Raw genomic sequence first — 22684 nt, 5'->3', positions numbered from 1 at the left:
CAGGGGGGTGGTAAGAGGCCAATTTCCTTTGAAGCATTTGCATTTTCTTGTGGCTTTGAAGCTATGAGAAAACACAAAGAAACCCACAAAGAATCCTTTTTGGTTTCTTGAGACTTGTTTCTGGTGCCACTTAAATTAAGCTCTTTCCTTTGCTTCAACCATACCTCCCTGAAACATTTATAAAACCCCAAAATACCAACGGCTGACTAGTGATGTAAAGATTCATTTACTAATAACAGTATTTGTATTCATCTCAAATAAGCCTGAGAGAACCCAATTAGCCATGTATTTGAAGGAATGGCTAGCAAGAGCTCTTACTTAAAAATGTAGTTCTGCTGTGATTATGCAATCTCCCACAGAACACAAAGCACAAAGGCATTTCTAGCACCAAATGACATACAAATTGAAAACCAAGGTTGCTCACTTGAGGCAGTTATAGATGCACATCTCATGGTATAGCGCATCAATACATCTTTTTAAAGTATTTTAGGGTACCTATCAGTACAAAACCTTTGCAGTAACGTGCATACACATCACGGTGAGTTTCTTGGAAGAATAATGTGCTTCTTGGACAAATTCCAGGCACAGATCCACAAACGAAGACACCAAGAGAGCACTTTCTTGCTTAAATGTATACTTTCGCACCATTCATCTAAATTAATGTTACCACCATTAAGGATACTGGGATCAAGCACATCTTTGGTAAAATCTCCTTGACTCTGGTAAAATTCCTCTGGAGATTAACTGTAACTCAATAGATTGAATTCTTCTGACAAACTCGTCAACTTAACTGCTCATCATTTTCCTGTTGGTGAATGATTACTCTTCCCTTAGTGACTAATCTAAATATAACTTCTTTACAGAAATGAAGTTATTACAGGTTTAAAATAACCTTTACTCTATTAGATGGTCTCCAGATTCTTTGAGAATGCAGAGTGGAATAGAAATCAATACACAAACCTGTTAATGTGATTTGCCTCATCCTACCAAATAATTTTAAAAAGGGGATCTTGACTAAGCTCCCACTACAGCCAGTGCAGACGACCATTTCTTCCATTCTTAAGACAGATGTCTGAAATACAAGTGAAAGCAGCTGCTGGAAGTGCCAGTCTCTCTTCAGATTGTACAGAAGTAATCCAAAACATAAGTTTAATTGCACATCAAATTTAGCTGGATTAAGTGGGATGCAATGACTCCCACTCATGTATGGGGAGCACATGTGTTCATGCACAAGGTACAGACCAATTCTGTAGCTGCTATAGGCCAAACCGTATGACAAGATTTGGAAAAGGTGTACAAATGTATGATATCTAAATAATTCAAAGCCTGCAATTTAAATTATTCTTCATCCTAGAAAAATCAATCACAGTTCTTTCACAACTCATAGTATTCTCAGTCCAGAAATAGCAATCTGTTCCCAGTTACATCAGGTAGATGATGACTAAAAAGCACAGAGAGATCTCTATATAGGTGTGTAGCTCAATTACAGACAACATGAACTTCAATAGACAGACACACACAAACCAACAAACCAAAACCAGCATCCAGATCTAAATGGAGATCAGCCCTGACAAACAATACAAAACGCAAATTCTTACAGGCTGAGCTTTTTGCTTCCTCTTGCTGTTTATGGGGTCAGCATTCAGCTGCACAAATCCAGATGGCAGGCAGTTCGTTGGAAAGGGCTTAGCAAGTGTATAAAAGGAGAATGTATATCTAACCTTCCTATACAAGCCGTAAGTACTCCTGCCAGCCCTCCCTCTCAGTGGCAATATTCACATTAGGAAGCCATTAATCCACATTATCATACAATAGCTTAGGTTAAAAAGGATCTCTGAAGACTATTTGGTCCTCACTCCTCCTCCTTCTTCAGCCCCCTCATTCAAAGTGGTCAAATTTCATCAACTCCTTCTGCTATCCAGCATCACAGTTTGCACCACTACTACTGTCCCTGAGTCCGTGGGTAGGGCAGCAAGGACCAATCACAGCAGACACCCAAATCAAATGTTCATTCAGGTACCGGGCATACAACTTTGGAGAACAGTATATACCTAATTTTAAGAGGTACCTACTACATTATACTTTGCGAAAATCAGACATCCGTAAATTATATCATTACCACCCACAAAAAGCAGTCACCTAAAAACTATTTGTTGCTTTTCAGAAAGGCAAAACTTAGGATTTATTTTAAACTGCATTTACCTAATTTTAGATTATGCATGCAATATCCTAATAAATTAAAGATGCACTCCCTCCTTGAAACACAGGCAGTTTCAAAGGAAAAGGTATTAAAAGGTGTTTCAACTGTCAAAACTGACTTTGATTTCAGCTATTAATCTTAGTCTTCCAAAAAACATATTTTTCTATTTTTAAAACATTATTTCCCCCACCTCCCCCGCTGCTTGGAGTAAGATCAGCAAATCATCAAGAAAAGCAACTGTAGAGGAAAGTTTTGAAACAGACTATACAAAAAGTTCTACCAAATCCTAAGAATTAAGCAAGTAAAAATAGATAAATTTGGGGCTTCTTCTAATTTCAGTCATCTAATTGATGTTATCTTATTTTTGAAAAATTTTAGACAAAAATAAAAGTATTCAAACAGGAGGGCTCTTTTTAACTTGGCGCCATTAAGATGCTAGAAAGAGATCTGATAAAAAATGGCAAAATTTGAACAGAGGAAAGGAAAAAAAAACATGCTGTCTCAGTCCTATCCTCCTATTTCCTTTCATCCACAGAATCTCAAGATGATGCTCCATATGCAAAATGTTCTACAAACCAAGAAAAGGAAACCCTTGCACTTGCGAAGCTCCACTAAAACATACTCACAGAAAATTACTGAACCATGGATATAAACCATGCTATACAATGAAGGAATACAGTGCCTTGTTTCAACTTCAGAGTGATATTAAAAGGCAATTTGAAAAAAAACAATCTTTTATTCAAACTAGGCCTTTGTGATCTAGAGGCATTGCAGCATTAACAGATTTAGAGTCATATTTTTATAGTCACTTTGCATAGAAGAAAATAATTTTACTGAGTTGTTTGATATCTAAAGTATGTTCTCTCTCTAACGTGCAGATTTTTCTCCAATATTATTTTTTATTTACTGGTATCCTCTTGGATAATGTTCCAAGTCTGAGTATTAAGCATGTGTAACATACAGATGCAAAACCAAGCACTCTTGACTTGCTCTGCGACTTAAGAGCATTTCCAAGCTAAATAAGGCACTAAATCAGAAGATTGCAGCTGTAGCAAAAAAAAAAAAAAAGACGGGGAAAAAAAAAAGAAAGATAATAAAAGATGGGAAAAAATAGCAAGAGACAATCTTTGTAAGCACCTGTATGAGAGAAAACAGCATCTGGCTTATATCTTAGGTTGAACACTAACATGTTACCCTGAAATAGTTCTTTTGTCACTGGTTGTCTATACAGACATTGTTAACCAGCTTCTCTGTGACCTTTTCTGCAGTAGATGCAGACAAATGTTTGAGACAGTCTTTATAGATTCTTTCTAAAAATAAAAAAATCCTGCTTATATAAAAGCAGATTCATTGATCATTACTGAATTTACACGTACCAGAGGAAAGGTGGCAAGAGGAGATGCACAGCAGGTTCGTAGAGCACTTGCTTAGAAGTCAAGGGGCAATATTTACACACTGCCATTGAGTTAGTGCTCCAGCTCTATCTTTCCTATAGCTTTCAGACCACATCGAAGGCTGTGAAAGCTGAGGCTTTTGCATTCCTTTCTTAGGGCACTCTGCACTTTGCAGGATCAGCATCACAAAAGAGGCAAGAATTTTCCCACAAACCATTTGATCTGATAGCATCTGAACATTGGTCAAGAGATTCTACATTTCTACTGCTGTTAGGAAAACAAAAAACCAAAACAAAACATCCAAGCTATTTACAAGGAGTAAGCATCTCTCATTACCTCTGGAGCTTGGCAGCAGTATTGTGCCCTCCCTGTTTGGAGGCAGAGCATGCACACAATTTAGCTCCTTTTTCACGACTGAGGTGCTTTGTCCTGAGAGGCAGTTGGCTGGCTCTAATGGTCAAAGCAAACCATCACACAAACAACATGGACCTCAATGAGTTTCCACCTACGTATGAGCCTAAAAGTTCAGGTAATGCGGCTGTACAAAGCATTACTATGGAACACAACATTGCAGGCCCTGGTCCTAGAATCCACACCTCAAAAAGAATAATAGAACAGTTTAAGGAATTGGGAAAAACAGGTACAAGAAAATGTAGAGTGGGATAATGTCCTACAATGAGAGACTAAAGACATCTGAATCATTTAGTCTTATATAAGAGGCAGTTTAAAAAATATTGATCAGAAATTATCAGCATAAGCATGCGAAAGATTTTTGACACCACATGATTCTTTCACCCAACTGGAAAAACCCTTACAAGATTAAATATTTGGTCACTGTAACTAAGTAAACTCAGATGTCTAATAAGTTATATATTGCTAACAATGAGGAGACTTAACCAGTGGAAAACTTAACTGTGAAATATCAGGGGTCACTTCCACTTTCTCTCTCCAGGTCAGGCCTGGGTATTTTTCTAATGCCCCTGTTGGTGCTCAAATAGAAGGATTCAGAAACTGCTGGATGAGATTCTTCAGCTTGGCAGATGCCCTCAAAAATCTGTTATCCACAGGGAGCCCAAGGACAATAGGAAACACAAAGCTATCATGATGATATCTAAAATACATCAACTGGAAATTTCTCTGTAAAATGCAGCATATTGAGGCCTGTAGTGTGATAAATGCAACTTTCACACATAGACTGGGGATCCCCATTGTTGTCCTTATTTCAAGCTATTTCCAGCACAATGGCTTAATCAGAAAATTAGTGTTACAAAAACAGCTATGTTATTTTAAGTAAATTACTCCCACTTAAATCTATACATTTCCTGAAACATTCTCTTGTCTCAAGTTTTGAGTCATTGTATCATTACCAGGCACAGGCAGTAAAAGAGCATTCAGAAGCAAATGGTGAAATGATGACAGAAAGCATCATAGACAACCCTATGCAAAATTACAGAATAGCTTCCCATAGATGCATAGCATATGTTTGTGATTTCTGTAGAAAGTATAAACTGGAAGCTGCTGATAGGAAATACTACATTTTAAAATTTGTTATTTTCATTAAAAAAAAAAATATCCTTACTGCCTATTTCCAAAAGTCAATTTTCAAATTTGTGTTCAAAAAGTTCAATTATTTTATCGCCACCTCACAAGAAGGGGAAGTATCACTGTGAACTGGTCTACCCCACTGCAGATGACAATTTATGTGAGGAGATTTCTTGTTGATGCTCTCCAGGAAGCTATAATAGTTGCTTCACATATCGTAGCAGCTGCCACAACAAGCCTTTCTTCCAGGGCACTGCAGGTGTTCGGTCACTATACAGCTTATGCAAGGGCAGCATGATACAGTCAAGGATATCAATTCTGGGAAAAGAGGCTCTGAAGAGATAAATAGGATGATCCATAAAGACTTCATGCCCCTGCTTGTGGCAGGGAGAGTTAGAAAGTCACTCTTTATTTACGATGATAAAAACTTACCCTACCGAGATAGGTTAACCTTTTCTCCTGATGTCACCAGAATGAAATGCCTTTCTATCCCTCCTCAGGCTGCATGCTGGAGGGACAAGGGCTCTCCCTGGGGTTGAAATTATGGAGCCAGCACACTTCACCTGCTACTCCAGGATCTGGTAGGCAGAGGCCTGTTCTTCGTGCCAGGCTATCGGATCCACACAGTCCAACAAACTCTGTTGTCCCTCTCCTCCACCTGGCTGGAGGCAGGGCCCCTCTAATCCTGGCCACAGCATTCATTGTTCATTTCTTGTAAATATGCATGAGAAGGCCCTCTGAGAGGGTCAGAAGTAAGGCCATTCCTTCTACTCTGCCTATTGGACACTGGTGCACAATCTACCTTAATGCCATCAAGATACAATGGGGCAGAACCCATTTGTGTTTCTGGAGTGACAGGGAGAACCCAACAACTAACTTTACTAGAGGCCAAAGTGAGCCTAATAAGGAATGAGTGGCAAAAGCACCCTTTTTTGACTGGCCCAGATGCTCCATGCATTCTTGGCATAGACTATCTCAGAAGGGGGTATTTCAAGGACCTGAAAGGGTACTGGTGGGCTTTTGGTATAGGTGCTTTGGAGATGGAGAAAATTATAGAGTTGTCCACCTGGCCTCATCTCTCAGAGAATCCTTCTGTTGTGGGGTTGCTGAGGGTTGAAGAACAAAAGGTACCAATTGCTACCACCTCTGTGCACCAGTGGCTATATTGCACCAACTGAGACTCCCCGATCACCATCCATAAGCTGATTCACCAACAGGAAAGCTAGGGAGTGATCAGCAAGTCCCACTCACCTTGTAACAGTCCCATATGGCCAGTGTGAAAATCTAGTGGAGAATGGAGTGGACTACCGTGGCCCGAATGAGGTAACACCACCATTGAGTGCTGCAGTACTGGACATGCTAGAACTTCAATACGAACAGGAGTCCAAGGCAGCCAAGTGGTATACCACCATTGGTATCGCCAATGCATTTTTCTTGATCACTTTGGCAGCAGAATCCAGGCCACAGTTTGCTTTCACTTGGAGGGGCATCGAGTACACCTGGAATCAACTGCCCCAGGGGTGGAAACACAGCACCACGGTGGGCGCCAAAATAACTGTCGTAGTTCAGCCCCACTCAGGACCAAGCTACACAGTTTCTCTCTCACTCCCCCCACCCTCCAGTGAAACAGGAAGGAGAATTGGTAAAGAAAAGAAGGTAAAACTTGTGGGCTGAGATTAAAACAAAGTTTACGAGAACAACAGAAAATAAGAAAACTGAGATGGAAAACAAACAAAAAATTAACAGAAAATACCGAAGCATGTAATTTACAGTACAGTAGCTCACAGTGGATCCAGGTGCCCGGCTTCCTCCTGAGTAGCAGGAACCTCCTCTCAGCACCCTTCTCACTGATATACTGAGCATGATGTTACACAGGATGGCACAGCCCTTTGGCCAATTTGGGTAAACTGTCCAGCTGTTAATTAGTGAACTATCCCAGCTGTTTCCCCCAGCCACAGGTGCCACCAGCTCCAGTTCCTCTCTCAGCTCAGGTGAAAATTAACTCTATCCTAGCTGGAACCAGGACACCAACACATGCAAAGTTGGACAAAGTTGACAAGTTAACAAGATCAAATGATTTTTGCAGCTCAATTTCTCTCTTCATTGGGTCCCTGTTACGGTACAAGTTTGCAATGATGCTGGCACTTTCAAAATTAGGTATGCCGTATTTGTTCATCCAAAAGCACAAAACACACAAACCAAATAGTTAATGCAGATAACTCTCTCTACATTACTATTACCTAACCATTAATCTTTCCTCGTAAATTTTGTACGTTCCAGCGAGCTAGGAGAAGCAGATTGAACCGATTACAGCATGACTTCCCTGATGCTGTGTTTTCTGCATGCTTGCCATCCCTCAGTGACACTGCTTGGAAAGCCCCATCTCCTTCCTGAGGCTACTGGTTTTGCCTTCACAATATTCTCAACTTCTAAGCATAGGATTGGGAAAAATTAATTGTTTTCACCCGAGATGGAGACAGCGATATTCCTCAAAAAGCAGCTTCCCTGAATTTCCGATAGGGATTTTTCTCAAGTTTTTCTTGTCATGATTTTCTGTAACAATTTCTTTTATTTTGTGGCATGCATTCAGGCAGAAAATATACATTTAATGTATTTGCATTCACACAGGTCACCTGAAAGACAGGTCACTTATTAAAACCTATTTTAGGTACATAACTCCTTTCTTCATGCTACACTTCTGTTGTTGACAACTAAAATCAGAAGTCAACACACATGCAGAAGGTGAAATTCTCGTCACTAGTTCTAGCAATCTAAAATCTGACATTTAGTTTAACTTAGTAACCAAAGCTTTCTCCATATAATCAAGGCACAGTTAAGTACCTCAAAAAAAGCTGTCCATCCCACTTATTTTAGACATCTGTAATGTTCTGTGGCCATGGCTGCCTTCCTCTCCACTGACTACACATGGACTCTAGATGATTAACTCCAACTAGACAATTTAAACGCCTACAGGGAGGTAAAATAAAACCTATGCCAAACAATCAGTTTTACTATATGAAGAATGACAACTTGAAAACATAGACCATTTCTCTCTTATTTCATACTATTCCATTTCTTTTCAAATCTTTCATAACACAGTTAGATCCCTTCCAATCACAGTCACTTATTCACTCTGGTCTGCTAAGCAAATTATACTTCTGCCTATATATATATATACACAACTGTGTAGGCACAGTGCAACTGCAGACATCTCCGAGACATTCTAATGGTTCCAGAGTGTAGATGATAATTTTTTTCCGAGTATTTGAAAACAAAAATAAAAATGCCCTATGACATACAGATGGGAAAGATGGCAGGTAAAACCAGAAATGCCTGTATAGCTAGATTGCTGTTCAAGCCTCAGTGGCGCCTACTGATAAGTGCGTGTAGAGATGGGAGGAAGAGAGAGGCCTAATTCCTCTTACCCATTAGCACCAAGTACACTGTGTGTGCACCACATGCTACCACATGCAGTCCCCAGAGACCAGACAGCAGTCCCCTTTTGTGTCAGCTTCACATTTGATCATAGCAACACCTACATTCAAGAGAAGCATATCGTCTCTACAACTTACATCCAAGAACGAAATCACACACATTTCGATGATAACTATCTGGTTCAAAATTTATATCCAGCTCTCTGCACTGACCCCTCATAATCCCCTGTGGATCTCCTACCAAACCTGCCTGATCATTTGTTTCCAGCTATCTAAGATATTGGTCTCCTTCTATGACTATTACATCTCCTAACTATAAAACTGCTGATCACCAGGGAAAGATTGTAAGTATATAGAAGAGAATCCGCTTTACTTATTAATATACAGGATTCACTTGCCAAAGTTAAGACTACTCAGAATACTTGGTATTAGAGCTGCAGACAGATGGCTCAGTCTTGGCTTCGGTAACTGAACCGGACATGGAAAACTACTGGATATGACATGAGAAATTACCGGATGTGGTAACAGAGTGAGAAGCTGACAAGAGTCATAGGTAGCATTGTGAGGAATGTCCAGATTTCCCACACGGTTAAGAGGGAGTTGAGTCAGAGATTACCAAACTTCACAGTTAGTTGAAGGGAAGTACTGGAGTCCTGTTGGGGAGTATTGCAAGGCCAACAGTGCCCAGGTAACTGTGTCAGTAATGCCAAATAAGGCCAGGATTACTGAGTACCAGTACCAGAAACAACAAATTTGGGTAAGGATGTAGAAAAGCTGGGAGTAGCATGAGGGGGAAAAAAAAAAAGTAACTAGGGGTAAATTGTTTATTCTGAAGAAAACTGGGCAGGGGAGGTAGGCACAAAGGCAGAGAAAGGGAGAGTCAGCAGAACTGAAAAGGGATAATGCAAATCATGGGACAACAGTTGTATGGGTGTGCCCATCAGAAGCCCTGCATGTGATCACCACAGCTGGACCAGTACAGCACACCAATCTGTTGTTCTGACCATAATACAAGACTGAAATCTGCTTGTACAGTCAGGAGGACCAGGGCAGGGGTTTCTCTCCCTGGTTTGCATCCAGACAGATGGATCAAGCATCCCAGTATTTCCATGTCTGTGTCTGTTACAGGCTTGATGACATGTGTAACTACACACCATTCCGTAACATGCACCTTCTTAAAATTAAATGCCTTAGTCATTCATTTGCCTGTACCTCCCAGAGTAATATCTTCACATAAGCACACACAAATAGTTAAGGAAGAAAAAGAAAATTAATTTTCTAAGCCTATTGACCTGGCATGTTGGGAAGAGCAATGGAGTTTTTAACACTTGGAGATGTTCATATTACAGGATCATGACCATGTAAATAGATAATAACATAGGTTGACAACTTCAGAGAAAATATCCCTTTGTCAGCCTTCCAAAAGGAAGGAAATACAGCCTCTGTGGAGGTATGACAGACTTTTTGGAAATCTACATCCTAACACAGAAATAAATTAAAGTCTGATCCTTTAAATGTCCTCTAGTCTTTACATTAATCTCCCAAATATCACCTGACAATCTGTCAAATTTCTGTGTTCAGTGTTTTGTAGCAGCAGAATCAGGTTTAGATACTTTCTATTGCCATTATTAAAACAACAATTTATACAAACTAGAGGTTTAAATCCTAGGATGACAAGTAGGGCTTTCCATCTTCTACAGTATTTCTATCTTTAAATAGTATTTTAAAATAGTATTTCAACACTGACATAGGGAGACGAGCAATAAAATTCACCAATATATTAAGCCATCTGGATAAGCTTACATCACATTATTTCTGAAGTATCAAAATACCAGTGATACACGCTAGTAGAACAAATTTCCTACCCCCTGCTATTTGTAGAGTTGACTCCACAAAAGGATTCCCCATTCATATTTGTCGTACATAATGCATCCTCTGGCCCTACAGCATGCATGACAAAATACTTGGCAACATTCGGTCAAACCTATCTCTGTATTCTATGCACTAATGTTCTCCATGAGAAATCACCTTAAGGCACAACAGACAAAAATCTCAAAAATGCATACCCCAAAATAAAAGTTAAAAAGTGCTCTGGTGAAATAAGAGCAAAATCAAGGCAAAGCAAAGTTCTCAACAAGAATGTTGAATACTAGAACAATAGTTAGAAAACTGATGACCCATATGCACTGTAAAAATTGAATAAAAACTTATTTAAATACAAGTTTTGCATCAAGACAACAGGACATACATTCTAGTCAAATAAGCATCTATCGACATAAGTACTCTAAGTTGTGTAACTCCCATTGCAAATTAAAAGCATTTAAGAAGATAGCTAAGCATAACGTTTCATAAGAAATAACAAAAGCTGCATTAGCAGTGTTAAAAACCTTCTGCGATGTTTTGTTGAATTATTCGTATTTTAAGATGGGATCCTTTTTAAAGAGTTCAAGTTCAACCATGTGCTACGATACTTTCCTGGAGATTCTGCCAAGCACCTGTAGAGCTACATGCTCAGATTTTCTGAAGTTTGATATACGACTTTTTTTTCCTTTTATTTTAAAAAGCTTAAGTAGTTGTTTTTAGGAACTGCCGGAGGCAAGTACCTCTAGTTATTTTTTGACTGACTTCCTGGCATGCATAACAGCTTTTATCACTGCATGCGAATCAGGGCATAAGTTTTCATCTATGATCTTTCTTGACACCCTTTGCCTTAAAGCAGATAAAGAGCTTCAAGCCATGTTCATCTTAATCTTTCACTCTTTGCTTTTATTGCTGACTTTTGCTATAATGGCCAAATTGACAAGAGATACTCTCTTTATTCCAGTCACCACTATACCATTGCATTTGCTTTCAAACCCAAAATTAAACTATAACCCTTTTGGTTGTAACGTAAATCCAAAAAAAACAAATTAAGAATTAATCTTCAACACAGTCCCTCATGAACTTCCCAGGAATTTGGGAGTCCTTCATTTCTGACTTAAGTAATAAACTCCATTACATACAACAAATAGCAAACAACTTTATTCAAAGAAAACTGTAGAGAAATATGTTTCAGAGCTCAGAGAGTGTACTGCTCTGCAAAGGCCTACCACATCTCAAACACCTGCAAACAAACATCACACTCGCAGGATTTGTGCGATTAAGCTAAAGCCAGCGAGAATCTGACAGACAAAAGATATTAGAGTTATATCACTCAAGCCATTCACTGATGTAAGAATTCAATTTTGACACTGCCTGCACTAAATTTAATGCCTGCGAGTCTCATTTTTCACTTAAAATTTTCATTTAGGTGAAAGCAGTGTAAAAATTTCATATAATCCACTCCTACCTGTTGCTCCTGAATACAGTCATACAAAAGTTCCATTCAAACCACAATTAAACCTGATCACTTTCAATTTTCTCTCTATAAATGCATTTTATTTCTCTCTAAAGACACCAATTCAAATTTAAATGACACCTGAAAACACTCTGTGCATCTATACAATTTATGAATCAGCAATAATAGGCTATTTAAGTATCATGTGGGAATTTCAGCACACAGATTAAGCTTTCCTCCCTACAAGTAAGTCTAACTGTTTATAACTCAAGACAGTGATGAATACTATGGATTTCCTCTGCTTTCTTAACGGCACTTGGGCTTATCCGACTTTATTTGCTAACTTTGTTGTCCATGTGTTAAATACATCCCAAGGAAATCAGACCCCTTGACACTTAACTAGATCTAAATTTCTAATATAGGGTCTGCGTGGAAAATGTTCTTTTGTTAACTATATGAAAGCTACAAGACAGAAAACACAGCAGAGTTTGACATTGCATATCAGTCTTAAATTTCAGCTTCCTGACATTTGTCAATCTGTACCAGACTTAAACATAAAGTTCAACATAAATACACTACGCAGTAATTCATTTTTCCACTACCTTCAAACATGGATTTTAATTCTTGGATTCCAGGAATCACCTGGATTCCATTGCTTCTCACACAGGCTATTGTAGTGTTTCTGTATCTAAAATTTATGAACTCTACTGCTAACAGCTATATCATACCAGTTTCAATTTCAGAATTATTATTTTTGTCAATAATGCATGAAGCAGAATATAGCTGGCACCTAACAGAGTTGGACTGACTTGCAAGCAAAGAGACATAGGTACTCTTTTTGCATAATTAAAAGACTATTTCATCTGACAAAAAAGTGTTAGAGGAGGATCTGATGTATCAAAAATACATATTATTTTTTTTTTAATGAAGAACCTTAAGAAGTCTTACATCCAGCCAGCCATAGTGAACAATGGATGTCTTTTTCTCTCCCTTGGAATAAAGAATCTGAAATCTGATCAGTAACATGAATTCGTTTCTACAATGCCTTTAGGAAGAAATGTTGAGTTAATTACTCAATTAGAGCATATTTACTTTGTAATTATAATGTCATGTTCAGTCATGTTTAATTGTTTTTTCCAAAATACCCAAAGGCAACCATCCACATCATGGGCTGAAAATTTGAAAAATTTAAGATAAATAACATTACCATTTAGAGAAGCACATTTTAAACATATGATAAAGCATCCTTTAAGGTTAGATGCATCTCAGACAATATTTTCCTTAAAACAATTAACGCTTAAGATTTATGTACAAGATGCAAAGAGAGCTCCCATGGGATTAGTCAGATTTTCTGGTCTCATTTCCAGGTCTGGTCTGAAAATCATTAAGTCTCCAGTCACCCTTAAGAATTACTTTATTTAATATTCTGTCTTTTATCAAAGAAGCAAATCTTCCATCCCTCTTATCTGTGCTATGTTTGTTGGTGAGACTGAGGAATCTCATGGATTTCTTTTATTTCCTTATAGGTGCCAGTTTAAATGTTTGGGTTTTTTTCCTTCACAGACAAGGCTTTAACTGGTACTCTGATAACTCCTCCCAGCTGTTGAAGAAGATTCAACTTGCTGGTCTCTTTTCATGGATTCTGAATATTTTGCCTGCTGAGACAGCCACTGAGATTTAGAATTTCATCTCTGGGACCAAAGAAAAAAAAAAACAAAAACCACAAAAAAGCAAAGAAACAAACAAAAAAAAAAACCCCACCCCCAAACACACATAGAAAAAAGGAAAATTGCAGAAGTCCTCTACCAAGATCCAACACATACACAAGCCTTGCACTCCTACATAGGTTTCTAACATTCCATAGAACATCCATTAACAGTTATCTCCATTTTCTTTAGTCAGCAGGGAAAAAGGAGTCTAAATTGAAGTTAGGACCCCAGTCCTGTTTGGATCCAAGCCCTATACTGATCACTTCCACGGTGTTTTTATGCGTGGGTATATATATCCCAATGGAAAGTAATGAGATTCAGCCGAATGTTTGTAAGTTATAGCAGGATTCATCTATTGACTTGATATGTTTACATGTATTGGAACTTTAAAATAAACTATGCAGATTTCTACTCCCACATCATTATATGTGCTGGTCTCTGTCTCTAGCCACAATTCTGCATTCATACGTGCTATTCTAGCACACTGCAGGAAAACAATTGACTTACAAACTCAGTGTTGTCTATCAGAGCAATTGAGACTCCAGGATTGTCTCATCTCACCTGTAAACTATGGTAAGACTTAAAAAAAAAAAAAAAAAAACCAAGCAAACTACTCTGAAACTGGTGTGAGGCATAGAGGCAAAAGTCCCTCAAGTCCTCCATCCTGAAGTTTCAACAAATGGCCACTATGTCTGATTAAACATAGAAACGTGGTCGCAGATTAGCTATTGACTGACATATGTAAATTAGCTCTCCATCCTAAAATATACAGATTTAAATATACAGAGCAGATACTATGAAAAAATATGTTGGGGTTTTTTTTATCTGTTTAGGTTTTACCATGAGGGTAGTTAAATACTGCAACAGGCTGCTCAGTGAGTTTGTAGAAGCTCTGTCCTCAGAGACATTCAAGATCTGACTGGACGCCCTGAGCAACCTCATCTAATGGGACCTGTTTTGAGCAGAATGTTGAACTACCTGGCCTCTGCAGGTCCCCTCCATCCTACATCATTATTTTATTTAACCCTCACTCCTTAGAAATGCAATTATTTGCAGTGAAACATACACCAGTGAGAGCAGTGTCTCCCAGATTTATCCTTTCTGGAAAAGATGCCTGGGAAGGTGACATACAGTGCAGACCATCTTCAAAGCCAACATCAGTAGGTTCCCCTCAATCTAAGCTTCTCTTGAGGCCGAATCGTGCTAATAATCTCTCAACTGTAGATCACAATAATTCACCTTGATATCTGGACAAGTGCCAATATGACAAAACAAAGACAACATAAGATTTCATCAAATCTTCTGTCAGCTTTTATGATACATATATTAGTCTTCTATCCTCTTTCTTTTTCCCCACCCCCTACGCACTGTCAAATTCAACAATCCAAACCATACAATCTACTAATGTCATATTTAGGTTTCTAGGAGAAATTCAACAAGGTCTTACATTCTTGAAATCTCTGTACACAGTTCAGAGACATCTGTGATTCTTCCAGTTGAAAGAGAGCTACCCTGAGTCCCTCTCAAGTTTTTATGAAGTCCACATCACTCTCATCGTCATGTCCCATCCACAGAAACTGACAGAAACCGTTTTAAGTACCCCTTTGTGCAAAGATTTGCATATACTGTCGACAATACCCTAATTTATTCCATGACAACCTTGCACTAGCAACAAATGCCCCTGTCATTTTACAACTTCATCATTGTATTTCAGAGCTCCCAGCAGGGACCAGCCTCCCCCCTAAAACTACACCTGCTCTCTGGCAGAAGCACCATAAGCCCATCACTGTGCCCTCTGTTCTCTGCACTGACTGTGACTTCCTCTTCCACAAGAGAAAGAGGGAAGGATGAGGAAAAAAAAAAATCCTGAAGTAGCACAAACGCATTATGATTCTTTTACTCCAATAAAGTAAAAATTATCTAAAAATGGTAAATATTCAAATTTTTTTAACTTAAATTGGCAAAACTTCAAAGACAAAAAATGTCAAATTTATGTTAGGTAACAGATAAACTACATCAAAAGGAAAAGTATTCAGTTGTAACCAACATGTCTGAATGCTTAATATTGTCCTCTTTTCTTAAAATTAATGATGCTGAAATCCAGTAATAAATATTTTAATCAATAAATGTTCTCTCAACTTTATCTCATCCCCACTATCTAAATAAAAACATAGTGTTTTGGATAAATGATTGACTCACAAATATATTTGGTTTGTCCACAGTCTTAAAAAAAAAAAGATAGGCAATGGAACCTTTTAATAACATCATATTTTGTAAAGCATATATCTGCCATTGGTAAAAGCTTCCTTCAGTGTTGATCTGATTTGTTATTTTCAATAATTTAAGAGAGACTTTTACTGCACATAGTCACATCTGTTATGTTGGTTGATAGACAATAAATCTAGAGAACACATTTGCTCAGAAGATATCTCGTATTTGCTGTTCATGAACTTCAGCAAGTCTCTTTCTTGAATTAATTCCCAGAAAGGGTTAAACAAGACCATTCCTAATAAGTTGAATGGCCATGGCAACAATTGACACACACACTCCCGCAAAAAGTAAATTTAAGAGTGATTCCCATTCACACGAATACTATTTTAAAGACGGATGTAGATTCATCTTCCACTAAACTGAAAGAAAGCAAGCCAAACCTAAGCATACATGGTAATGTTGCAGTTGTACCACATGTTCTGTAAACGAAGGTCTTTTGAGAAAACAAAAGAAAATTATGAGGACAAATAATTCAAAGTACATATCTCAGTAGAATAAAGTAATTCCACATGGCAAGGGTTGTCACATCTGCTGCAACGAATTACACAGATGTAACCCAAAAAATGTATTTAATTGCAGAGCAAAGATGTAACCAAGAAGGGGTTTATAACAGTGTCTCGGTCACAGAGAGCGTACCAGCTAGTCTTCACAAGTAAGTGTTTGTGACGGCAGAAATCTGCAAACTTCAGGAAGAACCAGCCAGCAGGAACACTGATGGTGACCTAATCCAAATCAGTCTCTATGACTGAAAATAATTTCAAAGAAAATGTTTCAAAAATATATACTGTAAATTCCATGCCTTTAGCAGGATACTTTAATACTCCTTTTAAGGATAGGAAATGGTTGAAAGCACTTAAATACTTTTCTGAGGACTCTATTGGCAACTTTTACAAGTAAATGCAGTGCACTGTATCACGCAAAATGTTTAAGTACTGTTATTTAACATTATATTAAACACTTTTATATTATATGGCTATATTAAACATTTGTATATTATATGGCTATTTCATATTATGTTGAATTAAACAAGACTTACTGAATGTTGCAAGTTCTTTGAGGTAGAAGATCGTGCTTTATAGATATAACCATTTATTGTTAAGTCAGTAGGGGTTGGAATTTCAGTTCTGCATTTTAAAACAGTGATGAGATTGTTTTTCCCCCAAAAAAATCCTGAAGATAAGCTGTTTCAAAGCACTTAGCAGTATTTTTTGTGCCCCACAACTCATGCCTATTCTGACAAACCCTGACAGCAAAACAAGAGTGCAAACACAAAAATAAAGACTCAGTTTGCTAATCTGATCACCTGGTCACTGAGGAAAGAGCACAGTTTCTCCTATACGTAAAAGCGTTGCTCCCCAAAATTACAGGAAATAAAATTGGCATGCTGAAAATAGAGCAGAAAATTAAAGCAAACATCCAATAAATTCTAGTCCCTATCTCCAACGGTTTTGTCTTGTAGCACAGCATGAGACAGATTTCAACCTTTCAACTGAAATCAGCTGTGAAGTGTACGCAATCATCTCTGTATTTATACCTGCAAGGCTAAGGGGAGTATTTGTGGGTTTGACCCTCACTTCAGGTCAGAAAATGCATTAGGGACTGTGCTTCTGACTTGACCCTCTCGCTATCAATAGGCTTCCAAGAAATAAAGGGAATACTAATTAGCTCCTAATTTAACAGATACAAAAGATACAAGGACTATGACAAGAGTGTCTTACAGGGAAAGACTTCAAGAACAGAGTACGTGTGGGTTAGGAAAGGAGGTTGCAAGAAGACCTAATTATGGTTGACAAATACCTAAGGGGGTTCTTTTTTACAAGCAGCAGGTAGAAATCTGTTCAAAATACGCAATAAGGACAAAGCCCAAAGGCATTATCTGAAATGGAAGGAAGGGTAGCTCAGACACGGTATCAGAAATGGCTTTTCACTCAGAGGATCATTACTATATGGAATAAATGACCTACCAGAGGCTCTTCAACCCTAATGAATCTCATTCTGAGAGAGATACGTATCTATCAATGCTACACCTGGCCTTTCCTCCTGAAAAGCAGGGGATGGATGAAGCAGACCTAGAAGTGTCTTCTGCCAAAGCCCTCTTGAGCGCCGCCACCGCTCCTAGCTCCGCGGCCCTGGAGTGCCACCTTCTGGGAGAGGCAGCACCCGGGACCCCCAGCCGCCTTCCCTCCCACCTCCACCTCCCCACCTAAGCCTTGGAACTGAAAAACACAGCAAAAACACTGGTTTTGTGTCATCTCCTGGCTGGTCACCAAATCTCACCGGGAAAGATCTCGCCGAACGCCAGAATCACAAGCAGCAAAATTTAACTAGATGGTGAAACTACGCTTGAGATTCAAACTTGCAACACCAGAGGCCAGGTTGACTCATTCTGGTCCTTCCCTTGAGAAGGCTGTAAAACGTGGGTTTGCAAACTGATTTTCCATTTTACATTATGACAGCAAGTTTTCAAAATATTATGAGGGAACGCATTAAAGATGCCCATCTAGGATTCCACCCGGTCCCACATGTGCATTAAATGGGATGTAGTTAGTTTTGAAAGCTTTTCTGGTGCTTGTCGGGTGGGTTTTTAAAAATTTTCTAGATAAACGCAAGCTCTATGGTAATAATGAATAATTAATTGTTATAAAAATACATTCCATTGTGCAGCGAAAATAAACATTGAGAAGTGTCTCAGCATCAACGAATAATATCAGCTCCCCTTTCTTTGTGCAACAGAGGACTGCAAAGAAAACACACTAGGCTTATATTTTAACACACAAAAAAAAAAAAGAGGAAATTCTTCCTTTAGGGTGAAAGACTTTCAGAGTACAAAGTCACATTCAAAAAGCCTAAAACAAGTATATTACAAACCTACCCACATTAGCCGTTAAGAAGCCAACAAAGCACTTTCAAATACAATTCCTCTTCCCCACAGCCCTCACAATCTAACTAGCAGCCTCTAGCATGCTTTATCTATTTATTTATTTTAAGTGAGCCGCTCTTACACCGGTTTCCCTGCCGCCCAGGCTCCCCAGCATAAGGCCGTTCAGGAAGGCTGGTGAGGGGCTAGCTGAGAACAGACATGTGCAAAAAGCAACTGCCGGCAGAGGCCTAGTCCTGTAAGTCACATTTCAAGAAAAGACACCAGTATTTGTCTTGCATTGGTAGCACCTGGACCATTCACCTTGCTGCCAGCAACTGAGAAGGATGCAAGAGTAAGAACTTATCCAACCCCATCTCCCTTCTTATAAGCAAGGAGCAGACCAGGATCACAGACTTAGCTTTGCCTTCTACTCATTTTTTTTTTGTTGTTGCTACCTTGCAACTGGGAATCTGCGGTCGCCTTAATTACTCCATTCCACATTGTGATTGGTTTGCTCCCATCTCCTTGCCACCAGGTTTTCTTGACTACTGATCAATTTAACCTTTCAGGTGCTGTTTGCACAAAAGAAAAATAGATTGTAAATAAATGGCAGCCCGAGCACTATTAGGGAACAGAACTTTCTTCCACCTGGCTGATTTTCTGTTTGCTTTCGAAGTTGCTCTTTCACCTGGGAGTAGTGACAACCCACATCAAGAGACAGATGCAAAACTGTTCCTCCAATTATATAATCACTGCAGCTGATAAGGAGGGAGCTGGATTTAGGTTGCCATAGCGTTGGCATATTGCTATGGAGGCTCAGCTCTTCGTCCACTTTTATCAGCTCTGGTCCAGGAAGAGCAGCCCAATTATGCCTGCCGAATGCATGTGCTGCAGACTCGCTCCTGCTTGGAAGCACTCTGGATCAGGGGCTGCTTCCCTTCCACTCCCACTTCATTTTGATAGAGTGGCTAGGGGTGGGGGCCCTGGGTTTGAGGCTTTTTTTTTTTTTTTTAAATCTGTATTTAATCAGAAGTGGGGAGTGTTATTTCTGAAACCCACTGCCTCTCCACCGTTAAGGGCTGACACGCTGCTAATATATCCCATACGTCCCCCCGGCTGCACCCTCGGCTGCCCCTACAAGGGGCTCAGGAGTAGGGGGCACGTGGGGAGCTCACCGGGGGTGTGCGCCCTCGCCAGGCCGCTGCCTCCCCCCCCACACCCCGGGCCCCCTCACACCCAGGCCAGGTGTTCGATGCCAGCAGGCGGGGGCACGTTTGCGGGTGGGCGAGATGGAACCGGAGGGAGAGGCTGCCCTGCGGGGGGAGGTTGGAGGGGATGAAGAGGAATTTGGCCGCGACTGGGGGGGTTTCTGCTGGGAAGAGAGAGGCAGCCCGGCAACCGGCTCCCGTTCCTCTCTCGCCGAGGGGAGGAAATGGCTCTGGCTGTTCCGCAACACCGACGTGTGTGCAGCCAGGGCTGGAGGGGAGGGGGTGACAACACGCAGGTAACAGGATAAAAATAGCTTCAGGAAAGGCAAATCAGGGTTGGGCGGGGGGTGGGGGGGAAGGCTTCTGGAGTTTGGACAAACAAAGTTTTACTACAGGGAATAGCTGGGGACGTTTGGTAATGCCGAGGAGCAGCAGCACGGGTTGGTATCCATGATGCGGGCGATCCCGAGGGGAGCTCGGCGAGAAATCACTGCCCCAAGTAAAACCCAACTTTAATTTTAATGCAGGCACTCGCTGGTGTCCCTCACTCTCTCCGTGTGTGCGTGTGTATGTGTGTAAATAGGTGATTCCCCCTTCCCCTCCCCTTTCGTGTGAGAGATTAGGAATATCGTAAGAAAAGGGAAGGGCTCCTCTCCCGGTGCCTTCGGAAGCCGTACCCAGATGGGGGTTAGGAGGACCGGGACGACGTTAATTGGGAAAGATCCCCTAATCCCGGCCGCAGTGCGAGTTAATCTTCCCCTGACACGGCTGCTCCGCCGTTTCACGAAGCCCCCGGCCGCAGCGCGCAGCCCCCCTTGGCCGGGCGCCCCCCTCTTCGGCTGCCGGTGGCGACGACGGGCGACTTGAATGCAACTTTTTCTCTGCCCGGGGTTTCCTCCGAAACAGCCCTTCCCCGAGGGGCTGCGGGGGTCTCCCTGCAGCACAGCGGAGCTGTGTGCTGCGAATGGAAACCGGTGTGTGGAGAGTGCTGTCCTCTGCCCCGGCCCCTCCGCCTGCCGCTGGCTGTGGCGGCGGCTGAACCGAACCGAACCGGACTGAACCGAAGCGAGAGATGACGGACAAAGGCCAGGGGAGAGGGCGGCTGCTAGACCCTCAGAGGTAAATCTCAGGCTTACCTTGATGGTTTTCTTCGGGAATGTACATCCTCTTGTTTTCATTGACCATTTAAAACGAGTCCAGATTAATCCCTCCGAAAATCGGCTTGGTAAAATTCAAGGAAGAGTGGTGCTGCAGTATTTCTCCTGTTATTATTACCTGATTCCCATTATTGCATCAAACACCAAAAACTGATCCTTTCCACTACTGCCTCCTTTAGTGAAATTGCAATGCATCCTCAGTACATCCGGGCCCCTTCCAAGAATTTAGCACAGCACCTCTGGCTGTTAAACCATAAAAAAGAACAGGAAGGGGGGAGACGGGGGGGTTGGGGGGGGGGAGGAAAAAGCAAAAGCATCCAGGACAAACCTCTGAGGGTTAAATGTCTTTTTTTTTAAATCCACCAACTACAAGAGTAAGAAAAGGAGGAAGAAAAAAAAAAAAGACAGAGATGTTCAAACGCTGCTGCTCCTCCTCTTCAAAGCCATTCTGAGCGCGTTGTGTTGGCAGGGAGCTCTTTCTGCAGAGGAAGAGCGCACAGTCCCAGCCCCTTACTCCCTCCCCTCCCTCAGCTCCTCGCTCTCTCCCTCTCGCCGGCAGACAGACACACTGAACGCTTCCAGATGTTCCAGCTGCGGCGGCTGCGCGCAGCACCCCCCCCCCCCCCCCCCTCGCCTCGCTTTTCCCTCCACCTCCCCTTTCCCACTCCCTCCCACCTTCCCCTCCCCGCGCACGGCGTTGGGAGCCGCCCGGACTTGATCTGAAAGTTTAACGAGGCTGCCCGGCCTTCACTGCGCCTGCCGAAACCTGGCCACAGACATGACGTCAAGGAGGCGAGGGGAGCCGGCTGCCTGGAGAAGTGGAGTGGGGGGGACAGGCGTGGGGAGCGGCGGCAGGGCGGCCCGTTGGCAGGGTGGCCCGGTGGCCCCAGCGCCTCGCTCGCCGCCCGCCCGCGTCCCAGCACCCCGCCGCCGTCCTCCGGGCCCCGCTTCGAACCCGGTTTCTCAATTTTGTGGGTGTTCTGCCCTGCGGTTCCGCTACGGAACGCCAGCGTGAGCGGCGTTTGGAGGAGCGTTACCGGCGGCAGCGTTTGCGAGCGTTCGGGGAAACGGCAGAAGGGGCTGCGGCTGCGTTGGGAGCGGGCGGGCGCGGCAGGCAGGCAGCGGAAAGGGAGAGAGGGACCCGGGGAGAAGTTGCACGGACGAGAGGATGCACAGATGTTTAAACAGATTAATCAAGCTAGGATTTGCAAAATCCTTGGTGGAAACACCAAAGTGCTCCGCTGGTATCCCACCGCTTGCCTTAATTATGCCTGTCATTTGGCCCTCTATAATTGAAGCCTCCGCAGAGAGCAGAAATGACTTCTTGAAAACGAAATGTGAACTGAATGCAGCACATGTTCGCTGTATCTGGACTCTGCGAGCTGCCATGTTAAACAAGAGATGCAGAGTTCAAAAACACCCCTCAGGAACCACGGCAAGAAACTGCCACAACCTGAGAAACTAAACCGCTCTGACTTACCTGGGGGTGAATGCCCACATGCTGCGTCCTACCTGCAAGCCCGTGGCCGTAAATTCTCGTGACAGCAGAGTATCCATTTAACATCGCATGCCTGCAGTACTATTTGCGTGACT

The 22684-nt window shown here is 41.4% G+C and overlaps 1 protein-coding gene across 1 annotated transcript in view; it reads right to left on the bottom strand.

Moving 5' to 3' along the window:
- The window catches only part of CACNA1C (calcium voltage-gated channel subunit alpha1 C), a 446904-nt gene extending 425351 nt beyond the window's left edge, over positions 1-21553 (bottom strand). Inside the window, exon 1 of the mRNA XM_086755747.1 lies at positions 21071-21553. Coding sequence (XP_086611873.1) covers positions 21071-21119 — 49 coding nt within the window. The 5' untranslated portion in view covers positions 21120-21553. The remainder of the gene's footprint in view (positions 1-21070) is intronic.
- Positions 21554-22684: the final 1131 nt, after the last annotated feature.

Source organism: Chlamydotis macqueenii, chromosome 1 (genome assembly GCF_036417535.1).
Source record: "Chlamydotis macqueenii isolate bChlMac1 chromosome 1, bChlMac1.mat, whole genome shotgun sequence".
Lineage (NCBI taxonomy): Eukaryota > Metazoa > Chordata > Aves > Otidiformes > Otididae > Chlamydotis > Chlamydotis macqueenii.
The sequence above is the reverse complement of the archived record's forward strand: the minus strand, read 5'-3'. Positions and strand labels throughout refer to the sequence as shown.